Source organism: Cebidichthys violaceus, unplaced genomic scaffold, assembly GCF_023349555.1.
Source record: "Cebidichthys violaceus isolate CVI_PGR_0920_01 unplaced genomic scaffold, fCebVio1.0.p SCAF_17, whole genome shotgun sequence".
Taxonomy (NCBI): domain Eukaryota; kingdom Metazoa; phylum Chordata; class Actinopteri; order Perciformes; family Stichaeidae; genus Cebidichthys; species Cebidichthys violaceus.
Genome location: NW_027176340.1, coordinates 12,596,274 through 12,621,454, shown reverse-complemented (window position 1 = coordinate 12,621,454; position 25,181 = coordinate 12,596,274). Strand labels below are relative to the sequence as shown.

General features: G+C 39.3%; 1 protein-coding gene across 5 annotated transcripts in view; it reads left to right on the top strand.

Annotated features, from left to right (window-relative positions):
• The window catches only part of cadpsa (Ca2+-dependent activator protein for secretion a), a 206,380-nt gene extending 188,800 nt beyond the window's left edge, over positions 1-17,580 (top strand). For all 5 annotated transcript variants that reach the window (XM_068712610.1, XM_068712609.1, XM_068712608.1 and 2 more), the window contains 2 exons: positions 12,757-12,861; positions 14,459-17,580. In XM_068712610.1, coding sequence (XP_068568711.1) covers positions 12,757-12,861; positions 14,459-14,629 — 276 coding nt within the window. In that variant the 3' untranslated portion in view covers positions 14,630-17,580. The remainder of the gene's footprint in view (positions 1-12,756; positions 12,862-14,458) is intronic.
• Positions 17,581-25,181: the final 7,601 nt, after the last annotated feature.

Sequence of the window (25,181 nt, the reverse complement as noted above, 5' to 3'; positions counted from 1 at the left end):
CTATTGTGAAGCAAAAGTCTGCTTGGATTGATGGTAGCAATAAAAATAACCACATCGTTGTGTTAAAAGGCTGAACAGCAGCAGTTGTGTAATAGCCCACACTCTAAAAGGATGACACTCCACAGGGTGTTTGTCTTGGAACATTTAATGATATTATAGCCAGAGTAAAGCCAGCTTCACTAAAATGATGACATATCAGTTCGTCAACATTTAGCAGGCATGGACGGACAGTTTATCAGTGCAGTCTGTGAGAGTTTCTTTTGTATGTCAATATAGGCCATGACAATATATAAGTTAGATATGTTTCTGTTGTTAGACAACCTCATCGAGGCTACTGCAATCAGTGTTAGCCTTGGTTTGCAGGTTGCACTTCTAGCAGCTGAATCACCGTTTTATACTTTCTCATTAAAACACTTAATAAGAGATCACAGAAGGTTTCATCGTTTTCTAACAGCCATTGAAACTAGGGTTGGTAATGAATGCAATATTTTAATAAGGAGCCAACTCTTTTCCACCAAGCTAGCAGCACTAGCTCTAAAAGTCGCTAGAGAGAAAGTTGACAAGTTGGCAACCCTGACATGTAATGACAATTTCAACCTTCCCGAGCTTTAAGATGAAATAGCAGGATAAGTCTTCCGCTGGGCCATTTTTCAGCCCTATCCCAGGGATGAACACAGCCACTGTTTTAATTCCCATCCAGAGTAACTTCCTTGTACTTTAAAGTGGATCTTTTCCATGTTAAGAGCTCCTTGTCCCTCTATTTTTGTTGAAGTAGTATAATGCTTATCCGATAGAATGGAAACAAGCTCCCAACAACATACTGTATGGGCCTATATGGGAACCTAAGTCATCAGGAAAGCAAATCTCTGTAAAGAAGACGTGCTGTTGCGATGTCAGCTACAGGTAGATATTATTCTCTTGAGCTCAGTTTTTAGCCTTTATTGTTTGCATTTTGGCAATTTAAAAGTATGCAGAAATACCTATTAGCAGTTCTTGTTCGTAATGTACCATAGATGTCTGGACAACTATCCCTGGATTATGTTTACGTTAAATAAAACTCACACTGAATATGTATGTCTTATGACATATTACAGACCTTATATCATATGTAATTTCACCATAGTTAAGATTCCATCCAGAACGATGAGTTAAATTACACAGTGAATATTTCATTCTCCACCTCCCCTTGTAATGTTTATCCTATCCGAATGGGGTTTTAGGTGCTTTTGTGTTGTATATGTTAATTTGAAAAATCAATATTGTCTTTGTTTTGATGTTAAAATGAGGTAGTAGTAAGTAAGTTTCTTTCCAAGCATTCAGTACTTGAAACTTTTTGATACTATTTCCGATGTGATGGACATTCTGTTGGTACTCGAACAGTATTGATGTTCAACATCCATCCCTAGTTAAATAGTGTGAACATGTATATCCTCATCATTGAGGGCATAACTTCAATCTTGGCTGATTCCTCACAAGCCCCTTTCACACAGAAATTCTACAATACTGACATGAAGAAGATCCGCCATTACACAGGCTGAACCAAACAGCGGCGGCCCAATAATGCCGCCTAGGGTGTGACTTAAGGTAGCATCACAGGAGCAAAAAAAAAATGGTGTGATGTTTAGTTTAACGCAACAACATCTAGTGTCACATTTGACAAATGCGTTGGGCAGCGACTTGCATCCGTACATAATGTCCCTGTTATGTGCCGGTTGATCTCGCCCTCTGCTCAGAAGGTAAAGATCTGCCAGACCTCATTTTCTTTCCAATGTCTCCAAATTTGCTGCCATTCTTGTTTGCTGTAGGTTAGCTTGCAGCTACTGCTGCTAGAGATTTTGAATAATATCCCGGAGGTGCACAAATAACACATCATCAAAACGTCACCGTTCTTTTCACACGGATGTTGGCTCGGCTCTGTGACTACTTCCACTGCTGATTCACAACGGAACACCTCTGTCCCCCTGTTCTTCCCCCGTACCTTTCATACAGAATGCTGTATCATCATGTGAATTCAGACTACAGTAAAAGTCACTAGCATACTATAGGGGTAGCCAATGCTACTTTACTTTGTGGAAGGTATTTTAGTGAACTACATAACCAAGGTATCATCAACCTAGGATTCCAATTTGTAAAGACTTTTACTGACTTAAAATACACAACGGAACTAACACAATTATAATTTAAATCAGTGTGTATGTAAACAAGACTGACCATTCAATGCCAACTTCCAGTGCAGTTTGCAATACTCTCCTGACATTATCCACTGAGTATGATGGTTTCTTACTCAGCCCTACAGTAACTTTTAAAAGCACACGCACACACATACACACACACACACACACACACACACACACACACACACACACACACACACACACACAGGAGCAGCAGCAGAGGCAGAAAGAGGCAGAGTCCCAGGTTGCTTGTAATCCCCGTGTACCTCCTGTGGTGAAGCTCCTCCTCAGCTCCAACATTCCTGGCTCTCAGCAGCACAAAGGCTCCTGAGCGGCCCCACAAAAGAGGGCCTCTGACCTAACAAATCAGTTGGCTTTTTTGGGGATTTGTGTGTGTGTGCGTGCATGCCTTATTAGCCCCTTTCACACACTTTAATGACAATTTTGTCCTTTAACCAAGAGCAAAGTCTGACTTTATTAATATCACATTTTTAATAAACCCTTTTAAAACTTTGCTCTCACTCTCCGATATACCCTGCTCCTGCTCATGGCTGTGTATTTTTGCCCTCTCCTTGCTTTCAAGCTGATTCTGCACACTTAAACTTCTCCCCTCTCCTCTGATTTTTGTGTAACTACTGAAGGGCGCTTGTTTTGGACCTGAGCATATTTCTTATGGTTGCCATTCCATTAATTTGTCCACTCACCCTCCACAGATTTATTTAAATTTACTCCAATTCCATATGTGATTTATTTAAATGCTTTTGAAAAAATAGATGATTCCTCCGTGAATTTGTCGTATTTTGCAGAATTGATATGCAACGTGTTAGGATTTTGTGACAAGGCTGCGAAATAAGTAAATTATGTTGATGTTTGCCAAACATTTGGTTTGTAGCACTGAAGTGAGCCCGATTTTATTAGACAGGTCCTGTCAGCTGTAGGAAGGTAATGTTTAGTTAATATTTATGTTGAGGAGCGTTATAAATGTTGCACTGTTGTGGTATTAAAAAAAAATTCCAGACCATTTTGTGTGTGCAGGGTTACAACACATGCCGACACTTTTGTAAAAATGGCAGAGTCCACATGCTTTCTATTTGAAGAGTACATTATATAATAATGTTGACAGAGCACCAATCTGCTAGTAAGTACAGTGTTAGTCCAAGTACAAGATGAACCTGATTTTAAGACAACCGCCACCACCACCCACCTTATACAAGGTCTGGTTTGGGATAGATATATAAGATTATACCATCTTTACTTTACAAGTTTATTGTCATATACATTTTAAAGTACAGTTGTACCTTCAAATGCATTGAAATACATCTGTCCTGGCTCCCTAATGCCTTAAAAACAAAATATGATAATAAGTAACCACAGAGTAGCCATCAGTTAGCATCATCTTTAGAGCTCTGCAGTGCTGAATTCAGTCCAGTTTCATAGTTTATTGTTCAGTACAAAATGATAAGATATATGTGCCAGCAAATATTAGTTGAACTGTGACTAGAACACAACAGATATGTCAAAGTGAACAACTATGCATCATAGTAAGAAGCTGCCATTCAAAAATATACTTATCTCAGTCGAGAGAATTAGTGAGTGATGAATGAGCAAACAAAGTGAGTGAAAAAGAGAAATGTGCAAATAGTTCCATTGTGGTTGTATTGTGGTTTCCTTCTGGGTAACAACTTGGCCTCAATCTTGGCTGTGATTTTTTTTGTATTCAGTAAAAATACTAACACAGACTATTGGTTCTGACCTTGGTTCCTGTGGTTTCGTAGTACCTGGAACAAAATGTCAAAAAGGGACATTAGTTTATAAAAGGTTAATGTATCCATTCTGATGCTCGTTTCTGCTCGTCATTTTCCTCAGCAGAGTGACGTGAAAGTTGTCTGCTGACATGGCAACCGCTCCTGTGAAACTTGAAGCGTTGTTGTTTGCCCTTCTAATCTAAAAAGGCCAGTTCCCTCTCATTACACTACACAGCAAATATATGCAAAAGGGTCATGAAAGAGGTGAGTAGGTGGATGGGGAGGGGAAGAAGGAGAGGTGTGCCATTTTTTGCATCACATCCTGCTGGTGGCAGCCCCCCCCCCCCTCGCCAAGCACCATGTGAAGACTTGGGTGTGAACACTGGCTCTGAGGCGAGGTTTATGTGTGTGTGTGTGTGTGTGTGTGGCGGTGTGGGGGGGGGTTTCGGTAGGATGGGTGGGTTGGTGTCAGATAGGGGCAGGAGGTCGCTCCGTCTCCCAACTCTCGCTCGAAGGGGGGATGGACTGGCAGATGCATATGTGTGTATGTGGGAGTGTGTGTGTTGTGTTGTGCGGGGCGTGCATGTCGCCTGTGTATAGGTAGGGGTTCATCAGCATGTCGTGAGGTGACAAAACACACAAATGCACACACACAGATAACCCCGTTGAAGGAAAGGAAGCATTTCCTTCAGATGGAACTCGTTAGAATGTCACAGATTTGATCCCTGTCGAGTTATGGCATTATGTATTCAGAGCCATATTACGCTTGTTTTGGCTGTCAACAAGCGCTAGCCCCCTGCTGATCCCCATGCAGCCCTAAAAAAGAGAGCCTGGGTGAATTTGACTGTTCTGATGATTTTCTTTTGTTAGTCCCTGCCAAGAGGAACAAAGTAAGAGGGACCATCACTGTTCATTTGACAAGCTCAACAAACGTCAACATGTGGACACCACGTCTTTATCCCGCCCTGAAGGACGTTAAAGTGAAACTGTGGCTTTCTTGAAGTAGATAGAGTTGATTCGAAGAGCTTGATAGTTGTGTGTCAGAGAAGGTGAAAAGACCAGAAATGATGTAAAAAGAATACCATTTGGAAGGCAGGAGGGATAAAGTCAGGCAAAAAGAAACCACCAGCCTCACTGATTGAAAAAGAAAGTTCAGGAAAAGGAATGATAAAAGCTAGATGTTTAAGTGACGGATTGATTGTTAAGACAACAACGTGAGAGTATGTTTATGCAGTGAATTGTTCCAGAAGAAAGGCGAAGACAAGAAAACAAAAAATTGTGAAAAAGGTTTAGGAAAAGAAAATGATATTTCCAGATGAAGGTTTGTGGACAGTAATGGGTATTGTGAAAGCTGTGTCCGCAAATGTATGTAACTTTCTAAAAACGGACAATCCAATAAGTACACACGTGAGCAGCAATTGGCCAGGTGTGTGGAAGGTAGAGAACGTCGGCAGGGTTTGAACTCTCAAGGTCTCTTTTGTCATTCTTCACTCAACTGCTTTCGTCACTTTGTTGTATCTACAAATACAGGCAACTCTCTGAATGCCTTTGAGGAATGGCTCCTCCCACATTTGAATGTTTGGAACACTTGCAAACCTGTTTGCCTTCAGATGTAGTCAAACCACTTATCATTCAAACTAGTTAATTTTTGGCAAAAAACAACCTTAAAAGTCAGGATACATGCTTTAATTTAAACTTTATCCCAAATTTGATGTTAAGTGACTCACAGTTGGAGCACTTCTACGGATTTGATTGCTACAAAACTCAGTTGACTCATCAGTTTAACAACTGCATTGGAAAATATTTGTTCCTTTATAACAGGTTGAAAGTACAGATCGGTGTACAGGGCTTAGAATGCTGTCAAGTTTGCAGCTAATGGCAGGTGGTAGTTAAAGATATACAATCTTAATTTCTGGGTATATTTTCAGTCATTATGACATTGTGTTTTGTTTTCAAGTGAAACACATTTTACATTTTTCAACAACTCTGATTACCACCTCTGACTGGCTTTTTCTTCATGACAACAGAAGCCGAGGCTCATGGGTATTGTAGTATTTAGATGCATCCGCCATACCAATGGTGGACAGAACAGGATTTCTCAGAAGTTGAAATAATTGAAACCGGTGGTGATGGCATAAAGCTATGGGCTTGTAACATTATCCAGGACAGTCCCATGTTTCCATGTAAGGCAACATTGAGCATAATAAATAAAGAAACGTGAAAAAAGAATACAGAAAAGGGAAGAGCCCTTGTGGAACCAGCAGCCCCTCCTTTTCTTTATAAAGGGAAGCCATAGGGAGACTTTTGGGGATCCTTAAGATTCAAAGCAGGGCTGATGCATCACATAATCTATGACGCAGGGCCAGTTGAAACAGCTGGGAAAATGAACAGCTGTGTACCTGATTGTGCATGCAATGTCAAGCACGTAGCCCCATCTGCATGGAAGCGTCTCTGTGATTACTTTCCGAAGAAGATGACTCTCTCCATGACAACTTGAGAATAATGCTCTCCGCAAGTATCAGCTTTGTATTCATGGATTGGATAATCACCCTTGTTTACATCAGATAATGTGGTCTTGTAACATAATTCAATTTATGTGATTAATCGCTGGGCTTTTCAGGACCATTTTATCATGAATTTCTGATTGATTTTAATGTAATATAGACAAGACAGTTAATACCATGGCAGTTGAAAAGGTGGTTTTCTAATTGGCTGGGAGCTGTGTTGAACTGGATTTCAAAAATAGTTTCAGTCAATAGTTCAACCACTGTTCTAAAGCAGTGTTAAAGGTGACTCACTAAGGGAACCAACCAGACCATGGGTAAGATGGTTGGTATTAAAAAGTCGATGAGCATTGTTTGCATCCTGCATGCTATCAACAGTCATGTTGGGTCTCTTTGCCAATGGCCACATTTCATAGTTTTAGGACTATTTCACAAGCCATAGTCTGTTTGGCTAGTCTGAAGGAGCAAAGTTATCTCTTGTGGCTGGAGAGTTGCCGCTTCTATGCAAGGATCTATCAGTACTGAACCAAAGGGCAAAATAACTCAAAAGCAGACTCAGGAGAAAGGTGAGTAGTAAGTTAAAAACACTTTACTGTAGCAGGGTTTGGTGCACAGGTGATCAGTCAGGATAAGACGAAAGTACAAAATCACATGGCTGAGTCAAAGTCGAAAAATCCCAAAACAGGTCAAAAGCTAGAGACTAAAACTGGGACAGTAATAAGAAATGCTGGAACGCTAACCACAAGGAAAATAGATGAACTGGCCCAGACATAGGGGAGCACACAGACTACATACACAATCAAGGCGGGGCAGTAATCACACAGGCAGGAAATACACAAAGGCAGAAAGTGAAGACTCTGAAACTAGAGACAACCGGAAAGTGCAAAAATGAAATGAGACAAATACTGCAAGAAATAAGAAAACATAACTTATACAGGGGAACAGATGTAAAATAATTAGGACTGGGCGGTATACCAGTTCAACCGATATACCGGTTTTAATTTCCCGTATGATATGAATTTTTCATATACCGTCATACTGGTATAGCCGAAACAACTGCTGTCACTCTTCAAAAGGAAAGCAAAATATATTGTTTGCCGCGAAGAGTTGGAGCTACTTATGTAGTGAGAGGGACTCCTAAATTATGGTTATAACTTTATAACACAACAATTAATAATCCACAACTAACACTCTTTAACAGGGTAACACCACGGCACAAACACTTTTTGTCACATAAACAATTTGTAACACTAATAATTGTACATTTATAAAATGTTACCGCCGAACAGCATGCTGGGTACAGTTCGGTAGCTAGCCGTTAGCACAACAGTCTGCTAACTGCTGGGAGAGGCTCCGTTGCGTTACTTAAAGGACAGAAAAGAGCGATGCAGGAGGAACAAAGAGAGACCGGAGATGCACCAATAGAGTCTGTGCCCAAGAGAGGAGCTGTGTCTGCTGTTTGGAAGTGTTTTGGTTTTAAAAAATCTGACGTTTTGCAAGTTTGGAGCCACTGTTGATGCAGCTGGTGGTAAGACAAGGAACTTACATCACCTCAGCAGAAAACGTGAGTTATTTTCATGTGTGTAATAGATGCAATCTGAAATGTACACCTTGAAAAAAACTGCAAACCTATCTACATCATATTTTTATGTTTGTTAAATTATCAGTAGCGATAACTAAATGATATGCTTATTATACATATTACAAACACTTTAAAAACTCTAAAAAAATAATTTAAATAATTTTTTTTTGCTTTTTGGGGTATTTTGGTGAGACACGTATGCAACGCTGATTACCTTGTAATATGTGTGGTATTTGTTATAAATGTACATTGGTACATAGAGGGTGATAAGAAGCTGTACATGGAGGGACTTAGGAACCCGGGGGAATGTAGGTGAAGGACTTGACTTTATTTAGCATATTCTGTATGTTGTTTTCAGCCCAGATGTCAAGCAAACATCAGACTTCTGCTGTCAAGTCCAAAGTCAGTCCTTTCCAACTTATGTTAACACCTTAACCTACATTTACCTGTGTCCATCTCAACAAATGCCATGCAGGTACCCTGCATTTTGGTTCATTTGGAAACGGTCCAAGGCCACCACTCGCAAGCAGTCTTGGACCGGTTGTTATGCTCAGTACGATTACTGCGTTCACAAATGCCCAAATAAACCACACCAGGGGTTGAACCGCATCAGAGTTAGATTAAAATGGACTAAATGTCGGCTTGTGAAAGCGCCCTGTAATTGGCCTTAACTGAAGAAAATTCTCAAATGGGTTGTAAGAGAAATCACTGACCAATGTTTCTATTTTGTGGACTTGTTGGAGACAAGTTAACTGGGACAGTGTCTCAATTTAATTACTGAATGGGACTGCAGCTATTCTATTTTGATGATTCTCCTTTTCAAGACAAGTGAAACTGGAAATTCTGGGTTCTGTGAAGCAAATGTGTAGTAATTATTCCAATTCATAACATAACCATAATCAGCTAATTACTCTTGAAAAAAAGTTTATTTATTTGTATTTATATACTTTGTGTTAAAAGGCTTTACAATCTATAGTACATAAGACCCGCTCTATTCTAGACTGAAATGAGGAAAGATGTCATGAACACAGGGAATGCTTCATGTCTTTTGTGTCTTTTTTCTCCGGGTGACAATTTTAACTAGTCATGTAGATCTTCTGATGGATCAACAGCCACTTTCTTTTTTTTCATGAGGAAACTGGTATTGCATTCAAATTGGCATTAAAAAGATCTTAAAGTTGATGAAAATCGCAGGCATTATGTGTACACAAGATGTCCCTGACAGACCTCCAAAATGCCAGTCATGGCAGCAAGAAGACTTGTGACATAGCTGTCAAAGCCTCTTTTTTACATAAAACGAAGAGGAGTAAAGCAGAACAGGACACAAAATGGCTGCCGCAAAAATGGCCGCAGATGGGAGCTGTGTGGCACGGTACAAAGTCTAAAGAAAAGGAGACGTGAGGGAGGAGTGGATGATGGGAAGAGGGAGAGCAGCCAGTCAGTGGATCAGTCACTCCAGGCCTGGCCTCTCGGCGGGGGGTTGTGCTCGGGGCGAGATCACAGGCCTGCTGCCACGCCGAAGCCTTCACAGGCACACAGCGACAGATAGGAAGCTGCTGGCACCAGGTCGCCTCACTGATTCACCCCAGCACTGCCTCGGCACAGCCATCTTCTCTCCTTCACCCATGTTCCACTGACTGAGCTGGACCTATATGTAGACCTGCTCTCCTCTTCTTGTGGCCTCAGCAGGTCTGATCGCGGTGTCCCGCTGAGCAGGTTTTGGTCTTTTGTGTTTTAGTCTGGCAATTCAAAATTGGACATAAAAAATATTCTTTTTACACTATGATGATTCATTGTTAGTGCAGATAGTAAGTAAGCTAAGTAATGCCAAAAATGTTCCAAAAGTTAATCTTTAGTGCTCTAAAAGCTCTCACTCTGATGTTATTATGTCTCTTCAAAACACTTTCACACCTGTAGATAGGGATCTATAGCTCTGGTCCCGGACCTGTTAAAACAGACTTTTTGCAATCGAATCAAGAGGAGTAAACATGACGTTATGCAGACTGACGGGTAACTTGTTGCTTGGACAGTTTGGGGGATTGCCATGCTACATCATCAGGACACACGTGGGGGAATTTTAGTTTATGCAGCACTTTTAGTGCTTCTGATGTGTATTTTCATGTTCTCTTGTGCCACAAAGAGCTCACGAAGAAAAAACTAATTATAAGCATTATTCATTTAATTACAGGATGGAAAGGAGGCGTCTTGTAGTGATTCAGGGCTTGATACTGTGGGATCGCTGTCACACACTTTTTAATAGACGTAATGAACTGACAAAGTACACAGTTGAGTTGGATGCAAGCACAGCAGTTTTAACAGCTTTAGACCAATCAGGGAACAAATATGTTCTGACGTCGATACGTGTTGATTTGCATAAATAGGTTATAAACATGGACTAAGGAAATTAATTATAAGATCACTTCCTGAACACATTATATAATCAGCAGAAGGATTTATGAGTAGTTACAGTTTTGAATTCAGGCTAAAATCACATTTCTGCTATCATAAAATACTGGGGTTGGTTTGCTTTACAACACAAATTAACTGCACCAGACCTCACTTGGAAGCGGGCCGAGACCCACCTTTTCAAGCAGTCGTGGTTCAGTTGCTTGGCCCACTTGGTTTGATTGAGACCTTTCACACCAGTCCAAATGGACAGTACTAACCGAGATGCAGAACCAAACAAGTTAGGTGTGAAAGCATCCTAAGTCTAGCATTTACAGTCTGAACATGCAGCATATTTGCACAAAATGTTGTAGTTAAAAATTAGCCTTTGACCAATACAATCTGTGTCAATTCAATGACATCATCAGATTGAGTGCAAGGCTTCAGCGTGACTTTGTCATTATTTCTGAAGCTACCACATTTATTTTGTGGATTGAGGCTGCTTATTATTCTGGTATTTCTGAAACATTTCTCTACTTGTAAAACCCTTTAACTGATAAGCAGAATAGACCTTTAACTTTTTAATTTGTCAGATATGATGGACAATAGAGCTTGTATTCAATCATTATGATAAAAAGTTGTTTGCTTTCAAGGATAAAAATCAATCTTGTACAATTGACCCCTGAGCATCACGTTCCTCTCAAACACACAGACACTGCTACCCTCTTCCTCTTTTTTTCTCTTCCCATTCTTCTCCAGCCCCCTATCCTTTCTGCTGTGACCCTGACTGTTGAAAGTCAGTCGGCTTCTATTAGTATCAGCCCTGCTCATCATTATCCATCAATTAGACTGGCAACAGTCAGGGCCCACAGAGAAACATCTGTACCCTTTTGGCTCTGTTTCTGCATGGCTCCGTGCTCTGAGCTTGCTGTGCCTTGCAGAGCTCACTGTTTAGAGTGCTCGTCTAAATAAAGCAGTGGGACAATATCAAAGTTGAGGCTTGTAACACCTGTGTAAGTGTATCAGGACCAGGGCTGGCTATGGTACCTCAGTGCCTCATGAGTACTGAATGACTTGTGGTCATGACATCACAAAGCACGAAAACAGACAAGTACAGAAACTCAGCACTAAATAGTGGCCGTGAGCGCTAAGCATACTGTCAAATACAAAAACACATGCAAATAGACCACAGACATCTTTAAAAAATGTACAACGCATAGCTGTAAATACAGAAAACACACCTGAATACAGAAACACTTTAAATAGAGAAAATACAACTAAATACAGAAACAAACTGTAAATACAGAAAACACAACCAAATACCGAATCACTGCAAATAGAAAGAATACAACCAAATACAAAAGAATACTGCAAATAGACACTTTTGGTTTATGAAGTTATTGATGTTGGCTATCCCTCAGTGAAAATGAGCTGAAATGTAGCAGACATGTGAAAAAGTGCAGATATAGTACTGCAATGTTTTGACATGTAGACTTGTCTGTTCACTTCGTGTACTGAAAACACAAACATTATTAAAGAAGATTACTTATTTCACAGCATTATACTACAGTACCATTCTTCTGTCTTAGTAAGGCCAGTCTTGTTGGGGACACTGTTGGACCCAACCCAGTTTCCTACGCTGTTACCAGAATACATGTTGTGTACTCCAGCCCTCTTTTCCAGAATCACTGACCTTTCTGTCATTAAAACAGCCCAGAAACACACATTAAGAGAGATTGGAATACTCAGAGGGAAAACGGCTTGGAACATACTGCTAAACTGACACCTAAAACATTTGCATCATTAACTTTGACGAGTGCCAATGACATAACATGGTGCTGTGCGCCAAGAGCATCATAAGCCTTATTTCCCATTAATTGAAGCCTCATTGCCTTCTGGATCTTCAGTGGGTCCACGCTCCACACTTAAATAAATCCTGAGCCTACAGTTGTGTCTGATTTGTCCTCACATGAGAAGAGTAGAAACTGTTTCCAAACTTTCAAGGCAAGACTGTGTAGGGGCGTCGCTGAACTGCAGCAAAAGAACTCCCTGCTATAGAGAAGTGCCTGTCCGCCATCTTCAGATTAGAGACAGGGTTCTGCTGAGGATTTGTTTGTCAGCTTTGTCCCTCTGGCCTCTCCCTCAGCGATCCACAAGGAAGCTCTGTCATAATGATACGCTGTGTGGATAACATCACATGCTTCATGAGCAAAGACGACGGATTACAGATAACAATTTCAAGGTGATAGATTTATTGTGTTGAGTGTTGAAATATTCATGTGTCTTCTTAGGTTAGCACATTTTGAGTGCATTTCTTTCATGGAGTATCAGATGATGGTATGCACTGTGTTCTTGTGTGTCTACAGCAATGGTACACCAGCACTATGAACCTTCTAGGAACATGGTTGACAGATCGAATGGACCTGCAGCTCCACCTTTATCAGCTGAAGATTCTCATCAGGGTTGTGAAGGTGAGAACGGCTGCCTTTTATATTTCTAAACCACATGTCTAAATGCAAGCGAAATGCATTGTCATATGAATATTCTCAAGAATCAATAACATGACTGACTGACTCTTTTATAACTCTGGTAGATTATAACATCTCACTGCTGCTTCCATTGCTGTTAAAATGGATATGCCTCCTCTATTCACACACAGTGTGGTGTTTTTGTCAGGTGCACTTGTTACACTCTTTTTAGTTGGCCTTTCTGGTCGTGAAATATTGTCCTTTTAACTCCACTACATTTATTTGACAGCCATAGCTACTTTACAGATTGTATACATAGAAATAAAAATGTATTGATATAGATAGACTACCCAACAGAAACCTAAAAAAACTGGGTCTGAATGAATGGATCAGTAATACTTATCCAATATAATGTAATATATTGTAATGAAGCACTGAGAGGTTCACATTATTGTTCTCCTTCATAAAGGTGTCCTATAATAAAAGTAGGATCCCTCAGTGACCGCCCATCCACAAACATGAGCACACTCAGACTGAACTTGTAGCGTGCAAAAATATATATTTTTGAGACCCAGCATTCTGGTCTCAAACCATTTAATCATTCATTTTTCAAACCCAGGACCTCATCGCAAAGAGTCCACAAAGCTAACCACTGAGCCACTGTCCTGCTCACTTTATTATCTGTCCTGTGATTGACTGTCATCACTGACATCAAAACTCTCCATAAAGTAAAGATGACAACAAACAGTGATCATTCATCCAGGAGAACACTGTTCGTTCACCGTGTGAAAACAAATTATGTTTCCTATCAACCTAATTAAGTAGTTTTGTTGCCTAATCAAGCTTTATCCTGTGAAGACAGGAGTTTATTTTGAAAAGACCATATGCCTGAAACGAGTGGAAATCGACATGTGTTGCTGGTAGGAAAACACAAAAAGGGACTCCTTTTTATACTCTATTGCAGAGGTCTTAAAAAGGGGGTCCGTGGAGGTACTGCAGGGGGTCCGCAAAGTTTTTGGTTGATAAGACCTTTTTTTTTCTTCTTCTTTTTTTTCAAACATGAATCTGTCCATTATTTTAATTGTTCAGTATTGTATGCAAGATAACAGGTATGTTTATGCATGGCAGTGATACTAATAGGCCATCACTCATTTTCGTTTCCACATTTATGTTTAAAATAAAAACGTCAATTTGAATAGCTTGTATGCATGATTATCATACAAGGTATGTTTCTAAATGGCAGTGGCACGGCCACCCTACTCACTGTTTAAAATAAAAACGTGAATATATGAACCTGTGTATTATTTGAATAGCTTAGTATTGAATGCACAATAACAAGGTATGTTTATACATGGCACTAGGCCCAGTTTAATATAAAACACACTTTTATACAATATATAGGGGGTCCCTGCTCCATCTCTCTATCAGTTTGGGGGTCCTTGGCCTGAAAAACGTTGAAGACCTCTGCTCTATTGTATGAGGATAGGTTGACTCTCACAGTCCGGAGATGAGGCAGCCCAGATGAAATAGAGACTAATACCCTTTTGAGACCAATGCAGTGAACCTAAATCCCTCTAACTGTTTTGTTTGTTTGTGATAGAAAAAGTACCGTGACTTCCGCCTTCAAGGGGTTCTGGACTCTACGTTGAACAGTAAGATGTATGAGACGGTGAGAAACCGTCTGACGTTGGAAGAAGCCACAGCCTCAGTGAGGGAAGGAGGGATGCAAGGCATTTCCATGAGGGACAGTGATGAAGATGACGATAACTAGATCAAAGGCCCTGAAAGCTACAAGAATGTTGAAGCGGTATACTGCCTGAGAACCCATGCAGCCTTTCTGAGAGGTCAAAACAGTTTGGCCTAACATTCAACTTCATCCCTCCATTATCTGCTGTTTCACTTTTTCACTCCTGCTATTGCTCCACATTTCTGTCTGAATTGATACAAGAAGGAAATGCATTGTGTGCCTGTTAGCACTTTCAATACGCAAGGGTGTCCTATCCATGCTATACAAACAGAGAATCCCCATGTAGACTCATCACAACACTAAAACTAAAACATCAACAAATGAGTTTCCAGAATATCCAAAAGAGGCCAAAATGTGACGGGAGTGCAAGCATGTGTTTGTGTTAAATAAATGAAGATGGTAAAGACAGGCAGGGGATCACATCCATATGGAGATCTTTTCAAGGCATGAAAATCCATTGTGGGAGTTCGGACGCTTTCCTGTTACACACATAGTTTATGAATCACTCAAATAATCCAGGCGATTCCAAGTAAAATCGTCACATTGATACAGATGTCTGAAGTCTGCCAACAAATGCATGATGATTATTTCACTGTTGAAGTCATATCGTGATTAATCAAAATGGTACTAAAACCGGTGGTTTACAGTTAAAACACTCATAAGATATTTCCAAAATTACCCCAGAATGTTCCCACGCAATATGGTTGACTATTTTGTTGTCAACTCAAATGAGTGAGGCTATATATTTCTTTGTGTTATGCTAAAAAATGTGAAGTCACTGGTTGTAAAAGGTGTGAATATATTACTTATTTTTGGTAATGGGTTTGCATCATGTCTCCCCCATAAAAGCTAAACAGAATGTTTAGAATGATGTGCTGTGATATGATGTGACAGTAATGTTTTCTGTATCTCAGCCATGTTTCTCTAACAGTCACAACAACTGTTGGACAGCAGATGAAATCTAATCGTCAACAATTGAGTCATTTTAGTGAAATAGTGACAAAAGTGAGAACATCATTCAGCCAACAGTTACATCTCAAGGAAGCTTTATGTCATTTTGAGAAGTCCCATTCTTTGCCCTCCAACCTGGTGTCGTATGAGGAGATCATACAGATTGGTCATCTCTCAGCATTAACCTCTTTGAATTAGCCTAACACAGTCTAAATAGGTCTAGGTGTTAGCATGTGTGGAGCATAGTTGCAAGTTTCACCCAGAAGGCTTTGGCAGTGTGTCAGTAGTTCATCTCTGAACAGATTATGGCAGATGAATGAAGAATCTGTCGGCCACAAGACTAGATCTTGGTATTGGAAGCATTCTGATTTCCGTTTGTAGTCCGTTTGCAGTCCAAGTAGTGTTGACCAATCACATATGAGCAGGCTTTGGTTGAATGCAGGTAAACAGTGTGTGGAGAGCAAAAGAGGCAGAATGCATTGGCTGAAAAAGCAATCTGCAAACCCACAGACTACTGTCTGATGATGGTTCAGCTTTTTATTGGTTAAATACTCGCCTGTAAATACTTGTGAAACTATCTGGTTGTAGTCATCTCTCGACTCCAACTCCAGTCTAGGGTCTTAAGTTGCTGTTAATGGGACTGTAAGCAAATGTCCAGCGTAAGAGGAAATCTTGGCGCAGATATCGGCTGGCTGCATCAGAACCCTAATATACTAAGCGATCTTTGTTACTGCTCTTGATCTTCCGCTCTGATTTACATTACATGGATTCTTCAAAAGTTGATATGCAGAATCGAGGTAGTGCAACAGCAGCTAACACTCTGACGGGATGCAACAGAGTCAGTCTACCATCCCTCCAACACCTGACACCGAAGACTCACCTAAATTGTTTTAGATAAATACACTCAGTTTTAAGGCCATGAGTTCAGTAAAATAAAACAACAAGTCTAATATCACAGCAAATATCTTTGATTAGTCCAAAGTGTGGGGCAGATGGATGCATGACTGACTGCCGGATATGGTCATCCTTAGCAGAGCAAACCGTAATGAACCCAACTATGTCAATAACATCTGATTAATTATCACACAAGTAAGTAACAAATCGGTTTGAAACAATGAGCTAAATGCTCACATGCTCATACCTGTAAGTACATCAAGATGACTTGCATGAGATGTGAAATTGAGCACACTACATCAAGTGAAGGCATACATTTATGAAAAAGTGAAAAATGGGTAAAGTATGTATGTGAAATGATCTTTGGATTTTACAATACAATACGAGGTTACAATACCATCTGATGGCTTCAATAAGATCATTTATGGCCTCCGACTGTACATATTACTCTACTACCACTTGTGTAAATGCCACTAGTTCTTCCATTAGAGAGTGAGGAAGCTGTATGAATCCTTGACAAAGAAGGTGATAATGTGTTACTAACTGAACAATCTGTGTCAAACTGCCTACATATAAATCTATCAGTGGTTGGAGTAAACCCTAACTGTGTGTGGTCTCACTTCTGAAAATGTTAGTACTTTGATTTCCACATCAATCTAAAACCTCTGACATTTCCATGTCTTTATTTTCTTTAATAGATATACAGTAGATTAGCAAGGCAATACACCGTTTTATCACACTGACAGATCGTTTTCAACCTTTTTTTCACATTTTCTATTTTGAAGCAAATGCTCTATTTTAGTCAAATATCAGTTGAATAATAGTTTATTTTCCATCGGTTCTTATATGTGCCCTGCACTTCACTCCTGGATGTACGATGGGGCTAATCCACATTTTCAAATTGGATGCTGGAAAGTGAAGTCTGCCCGTGCTTTCCCTCTGTCAGCTGTTTTCTATACTGTACACCTAGAGCTGTGCGTCGCCCTGTGTGCAAGTACTGCATGTCCCCAGTATTCACTCCCCTAAGTGTTTTTGCTCCATCTGTGACGTTACCGGTGGGTTCATCATGCTTCTGCCTTCTAGGAGAGCCCACCAAGGCCAAGAACATTTAAATAAAGGGGAATGGCAAACGTGGAAAGACTGTGTCACCTCATTCATTGTTGTTGCTGTGAATTGGTTGAAACCGATTGAATGAGAAATCAGCTGAAACCTTCCGGAAGATTTGCTCAAAAACAGGTCTTAAGCCTTTGGATTTGTTATAGAAAGGTAATACATTTAGTTTCAACTATTGTCAGTTACTTGCATTATTTCACACAAAGAGCCAATCCCTTAGAGTGGACAAGGAGGTTGTGACAGCAGACTGCAAGAAAAATACATCTTTGATAATCCATGGCCTCCTTCCGTCCCCCACAGCAGCATTTCCTTAAGAAAGAGAGTCTGATGCTTTAATCCACAACATTAATCTCTGTCATCTTAAGAGTTGATATTATCGCCGAGAAGGAGATTGAAAGAATTGCCAGAGATCAAATCAGCAATGACCGAAAAAATCAAATCAAGATGGAAGCTAAGACTAAAGTCAGGAGGATTAATAAAAGACATAATATAGTCCAAATTAAAAGGAGACAGGATATATTTTTAATTATGTTATAGAAGGGGGGAAACAAATCCTTCTCAGAAGAATAAAGAAAAAATAGAGAGTGGACATGAGGTCAATCCAACTGCTAGTGAAATTTGACTTTCTCCCTGGATGATAATGCTCAGTGCTGTATAGGTTTTATTCATATGTAGTTATTTGCCTAAAATGTTTTATTTTTATGCTACTGGATTTGCTTCATATATCTGATATGTTTAACCAGTAGACAAACCAACAGTATTGATTATTTTGCTTGATAATTATATTAGAATTTAGGGTCAGTGGCTTAGAGATTGTCATTTAACGAGAAGCTGCTACTTGATGTTTTGATCTTTGCTAATGAGAAAAAAAGAGAGAAGAAAGTGGTTTGTTTGAACATTTTGTCAACCTCAGCTCAGAGTCACTCGCACCATTGTGCCGCAACAGTTTTTCAAATTGACACATTTAGTTTTCACTGGCATAGTCTATGGTGAAATATTTGTGCAGTAATACGTTGCTTACAGAGCAGAGCTGCAACACTAGCAGGCTGAGTTAGACAAGTCAGCAGAGTAGCCTGTAGTAAAGACTTGTTTGGCTTAATTTTTCCGTTACGATCCATTAGAAAACACGTTGATTGGTCCTGATACCGACCCTTTGGATCCTTTTGGGACATCTCTATCAGTGTAATCTCTGTTGGTCCAATACAAAGATTTTGTATTAGCAACCCGATCTCATTGGAAGGCGTATAAATGGCTTAACATCTTAGGGACATTCCCAGTGTCATTATCACACATTATAGGCTTTTTGCATGTTAACATGAAAGTTAGGTTTAGAAAGAACATCATGGTTGGACTTACAATAAGTACATAAACTAAGTAAAATGCATTACTAACTAACATTACTTAAAAATAACTCAGCAGCACTTTGGGACACCAACCATAGTCTCCTGGTTCATAGTGTTTGTTTGACCCGTCCATCTTTCTCATCTTTTATACTACGTCACTAGCTCTGAGCGTAGCATATTCACACATCTGCCTTTACATTGCAGTCAGTACAGACTACATGGCCTAAAATGAAATGACAAAAAGTACGAATGGCATTGTTATGGCACACTGATTGACTTACAAACCGTTATTCATACCCCAGTTGGTGAGACCGCGCAGAGAGTGAGACCAGACAGAGACTGGGAGCAGAGGTAAACTGCTAGCCTAACTCATGCAATGAAAACAAACACTTTACAATGACTCCAAAGCTGTTAGTTCTTGATCAACAGTTTTTTGTGCTAAGCTAAACCTATTCTAGACTTATTATTGAACTGGATGTTAGTTTAAAAGTTAATAATTAAAAAAAAGGTAACACATATATATTATACACATATAATAACCACACACTATGAAGCATTAGTTAAGTGTGAGTAACCACTTAATTCATCATTTGTAAAGCATTGTTCCTACATTAACAAGTATGCAATTCATAACAGCAGTTATACATGTTTTAGTCTTGATTAATAAGCTTGTTTATTATGTGTTTCATGACTGTGTTTTCATACTTTATAAATGATAGATTCCCCATTTGTAAATGAAATATATATTACAAACCAACTATTAAGGAGTTGTAGATTATTAACATCATTTATAAAGTAAGTAAGTAAATGATTAAGAAGTTATTTAGATGTGCATTATTCATGCATTTATATATATATATATATATATATATATATATATATATATATATATATATATATATATAATGATTTAGATATGCACTAATGGTTAGGGACTATGTTAATACATGCTTTATAAAGACATTAATACTGCAATTCATGATTAATTCAGGTATAATATTGATATGTTCTTGTCACTTTGTGTTTTGTCTTTTTGTCTTTTCTGTTGAGAAGATAACTGAGACTTTTGTGGGTTTTGAGGCACTGTTGGCCTTTCAATGTCATTTATAAATGCTTTGTAAGGCATAGATAGTCCTCACTTTAGATGAGGTCACACAAAATACTAACTAATGACTACCTGAATTAATTATGAATTGCAGTATTAATACGCATTTATAAAGCATATATTAACATAGTCCCTAACCATTAGTGCATATCTAAATCATTATATATATATATATATATATATATATATATAAATGCATGAATAATGCACATCTAAATAAGTTCTTCATCATTTACTTAGACTTTATAAATGATGTTTTTAATCATCTACAACTCCTTAATAATTGGTTTGTAATATATATAATACTTAATTTACAAATGGGGAATCCATCATTCATAAAGTATGAAAACACAATCATGAAACACATAATAGACGAGCATATTAATCAAGAATAAAACATGTATAACTGTTGTTAAGAATTGCATAGTAATGCTTTATAAATGATGAATTAAGTGTTTACTCATACTTAACTAATGCTTCATAGTGTGTAATTATTATAAAGTGTTACCAAAAAAAAAAATTAATCCATCCTAAGCATAAGAAGGAGTGGCCTGTGGTGAAGCAACTTGGGGTTCACTGTCTAACTCAAGGACTCAATGCAGACAGAAGGAGCCAGGAATCAAACCACCAACCTTGTGATTGCAGGATGACCCGCTCTAACCCTTTATACATCTGACTTTTTGCTTTAACATCGGAAAGGAGAGGGATTTCACTTGTTTGAGGAGGGTTTGGCATGGAATGTCCAAAATGAATAATTGCATATGACTGAAATTTAATTTTCCTTTAAGCCAGATTCATGCATCCACTGAAAATATGTTTGAAATTAAAGTTAAATTCCAAGTATGTGCCCTGTTTACTATCATACAGCACCATGTCTTTCATACCCGGTAATTCATCTTCAGAAATAAATGCTGCCAACATTTTTGAGGAGCGAAAAGCAGAATCGAAAAAAAGAAAGTGCCGTTAGAGTTAATGTGCTGGAGACCTCACATGCTGTCTCTACAGAGGTCCTCATATCCTACACATATGAGAATAATCAACACAACGCTCAAAGCACCCCACCTATTTTAACATCCAATCTGCGGTGTCAGTGAGCTGCCTCTGAGTATCGTTCATTTAATTTCCACATGAATATCCAGACATGATTGGGCAGTTCTGTGCAAGAGACGACACCAGGACGGATTAATGGGCCTGGAGATTTATGCCGGCACGATCTGAGCTGCTTTAGCTTTTAAGCCCCAATCAAGAGGGGAAATGGGAAATGATTACTGTATCAAAATAAAAAGAATCTCCAACTGACCATCACAGTGAGAACTGGCCCCGAGTCTTAGCGCTGACAGGCCGCCGCTGTACTATGGGGAGTCCTGCAGTGATACGGATGTGAGAACAAGCCGTTCCGACACATTGAGTCCATCAAGCCGTCTCCGACATGATACGTGTGGAAAATGACAACAGGGAAATGAAAAGATGAAGAGAGAAACCAGCCCATGTGTAGACATTCAAGCTGCCAAATGAATGGGTCTGTGATTTGTTGTAAAGAGGCATTTCATTTACAATGCTTTCCACGGTGTCTTTAAAGGTAACCAGCATCAGAACAGAGTTAGGCCTACAGGCCAGGAGACGCGGTTATTTTTGTACAGCTGCTTTGCGTGCCAGAAGTGTCAAAATTGCCTGCCATTTGAGAGGGCAGGTAGATGTCAGATCATTTTAATAAAAGCTGCCCCCAAAGCCTCTTATGTTTCCCTCCCCATACACCAAAACCTTCTTATCGTGGCCTTAAAAGGGGACAACAAGCCCGCTGATTAATTTTAGATCTTTTCCTTGAAAAAAAAGTAGCTTACAGTTTAAAGCAATCTCACTCAGTGTTAGGCAAGACACGAGGGCAGATTGTGGTTTACCTCAGGAATGAATATTACACAGGACTGTTTGTCCTGTTTCGTGGCCGTATACAGTATAAGCCCATATGGGGATCAACAATATCACAGTCTTAAAGTAGGACTGCTGAAGCCACTGTTATTATTAGATGGATGTCAAGAGTTAATCCTCTCCCCATGCAAGCATACTTGATTGTGCACACCTCTTTCTTTTGAAGAGATATTTTCTCCTTTTCAAATGCATTTTTTTCCACAACTTCAACATCTACTGCAAGTGATGGTTTGTCTTCCAGTTTGTCTTCCATGTTTGTTTTTTGTTGTTGCATAATTCAGGTATGAATTTATGTAATAGGATTTAGGTTCACACTTCCGTTAAGGGTATGTTGATGATTTTACTCCGAATTAGTTTTATTTATTACATTTCTGTGTCTTGATCATTTTAATGGTATATATTTTTGGCCCTCCACACACACTCTATGTTCCTGGTCCAATTTTGTGTCGCGACCCCATCGCAAGATCATGTTCACTTTCTTGGTTTTTTGTCATTTCTTCACAGTTTCGTGTTTTATTATGAAATACTGTGTGATTGTCTTTCCGGCCCTTTTCAGCTGTTCTTCATTAGCCCTGCTGTCACCTGACCCTTGTTGTCGCCCTCCTTTTCTTGAATATTCATTATGGCCCTGTCTAGACGTTTACAGATATTTTTTTGAACAGATGTTTCCTCTACGTTTTAAAAGCAAATTATGCCCACACGACCTTGGTTTTACGAAATATCTCCCTTGACACTAGAATGCAAAAGCAACTCCAAACGCTCGCCGGGCCAGGTGGCGATAATGGTTAAGTCAAATACCAGTGAAGAAGATTCTGAGCATGCTCAGTGAGCTTATTTTCCTTTGGTGGTGTTGACAAATAGTAAACAATAGTAAAGTAATAGCTAATTATTTCTTTCTTTATACATAATTTGATACCATGTAGTACCGTGGGACAGTTGACACGAGACACTGCAGAGTGGTGTTGCTGTGCTTCATTAAGTGTTGCATTGTTTCCCAAACAAGCTTTACACATCCATGCAGATAAAAAAAATACCCAGAGGTTTTAAAATCAACACCTTTAAAGGTGATTTAAAAAATATGAAAATATTATTGTGACCTAAAACCTTTTTGTTGTGGACAAGAGGCCAAAACGTAGAGGAAATGATCTGTTTAAAAAAATACCTGTATACATGTAGACAGGGCCTTAGTCTTTTGTCAGTTCATCATAATTGCTTTGGGGTTCTGTTATAATAATAATAATAATAATAACAATCCATTTTATTTATATAGCACTTTAAAAGGTACTCAAAGACACTTTACATGGTAAAAACAGATACAATAAAAGCAATTACATTATAAACAAAATAAATGACATAACAGTAAGGAACAGCACAAAAACATACATAACTAAACCGATGAACCGACCAGCTATGGAGCCAGCAGAGTTGTTTGAGGATGAACTTTATGATTTGTCATACTCCCTCACATGTTTATGTGAGATAAATGTATATTTATGTAAGAGAGTTCCTAGTAGGGAGTACATGAAGACTGAGGCTGGCACTGGGGAGCATCGTCTATGTCTGAGAAGCTTTTTACCTCAGTAAACACCCCTGATTCCCAGCCTGCTATCCCTCAGCAGCCTACCCCTAGCTTCCAGCAGCTTTTCCATCAGCTAACCTTCAGCCTAGCAGCCATACTCCACTCCGGTCTCGGGTTCCTGAGCATGCAGCCTGCTGGCCCCCAATCTACACACCTGCCTGCTTACATCCCTGTCTGCATTGAATGGCACAGCACTGCTACTCTACATAAGTACAGGATGAATACACCGTATTGGAGGTACAACAACACCTGTACAGAGAATAATGACACCTTTAGGCCTGGGCCGGTCCCTATAATGGATTTGAATGGATTTGAATAGATTTGAATGAACTTGGACAAGCATGCATCATCTGCATATTTTCTGACAAATACAATAATGCCCTGATCTTGTACTAGTTATTTCTCTGCAGCCAGAGCCTTTGAACCCCTCCAGAATGAATTTTTGTTCAAAAGCTCCGACTGCGGGCTTTATGCACTGATGCTCCAAGGATTTCCTCTGTCCCTCATGACTGCCCAAGGACTCCTCAGTAAGGCTTGTCTTCGCTGACTGACTGTAGAGTCAGAGGCTGCACACGCACACACACACACACACACACACACACACACACACACACACACACACACAGACACACACACACACACACACACACACACGCACACACACACACACACACACACAGACACACACACACACATACTTACACACACACACACACACCTGGTTTGACCTATTAGAACTGTATAAAGCAGAATAAATCATGGAGAGCTGCTTCAATCCACCACTGATGCAGAAATGAATAAAATGGGTCAGAATCATAAACATACAAACAAAATTCCCTCTGGCACAAAATTCTCAAATGGCCAAAAAGTCCCTTTTTTCAAAAAACATTATATTTGACAAGCTGATGTCAAGATGTCTGTTTTGTTAAATTGCCATGAGCAATCTGAAGAAATACAGGGGAACTATAAAGGTTCATTCACACAATAGGTAATTCAAACTTAAGGGAAGTAGGAAGCAAGTAGCTGTCAAATAAATAATGTGTATGAAGGCCACCTTGGCTGTGAGGTGAACGGCCATTATTACTGTGGCTTCTGCTCCAGAGTAATTGTTAGAAAGCAGCTGTTGGTTAATCATTTTAAAAAGTGGATCCACTCTTGAACTCCAAACTCCTGTAACGGCTTCAGCAACAAGGACAATGCTCCAATGTATTTGTTCAACTCTCTCCCATCTTGCCTCAAAGAGGGAGCTTTGATTCCTTATATTATTAAGTCCATTTGGTATTTGGTATATATTGTTTCTAAGAAGGCTAATTTAGACTCTGCAACAATGAAAAATTATAGGCCAATATCAAACCTCCCATTTTTAAGTAAAATAATTGAAAAAGTGTTTTTTTCAACAGCTGAACAACTTCTTGGCTTAACTGTTTTGATGTCTTCCAGTCAGGCTTTCGACAGCACCACAGTACTGAAACTGCTCTTGTTAAGGTTTTCAACAACATCCACTTAAACACAGACAATGGCAGAATTTCAGTCTTAGTATTACTAGATCTCAGTGCTGCATTCGACACGGTCGACCATGACATACTACTAGAAAGACTAAAAATCTGGGTGGGACTTTCTGGCACAGCACTTAACTGGTTTGAATCCTACTTGAAGGACAGATAA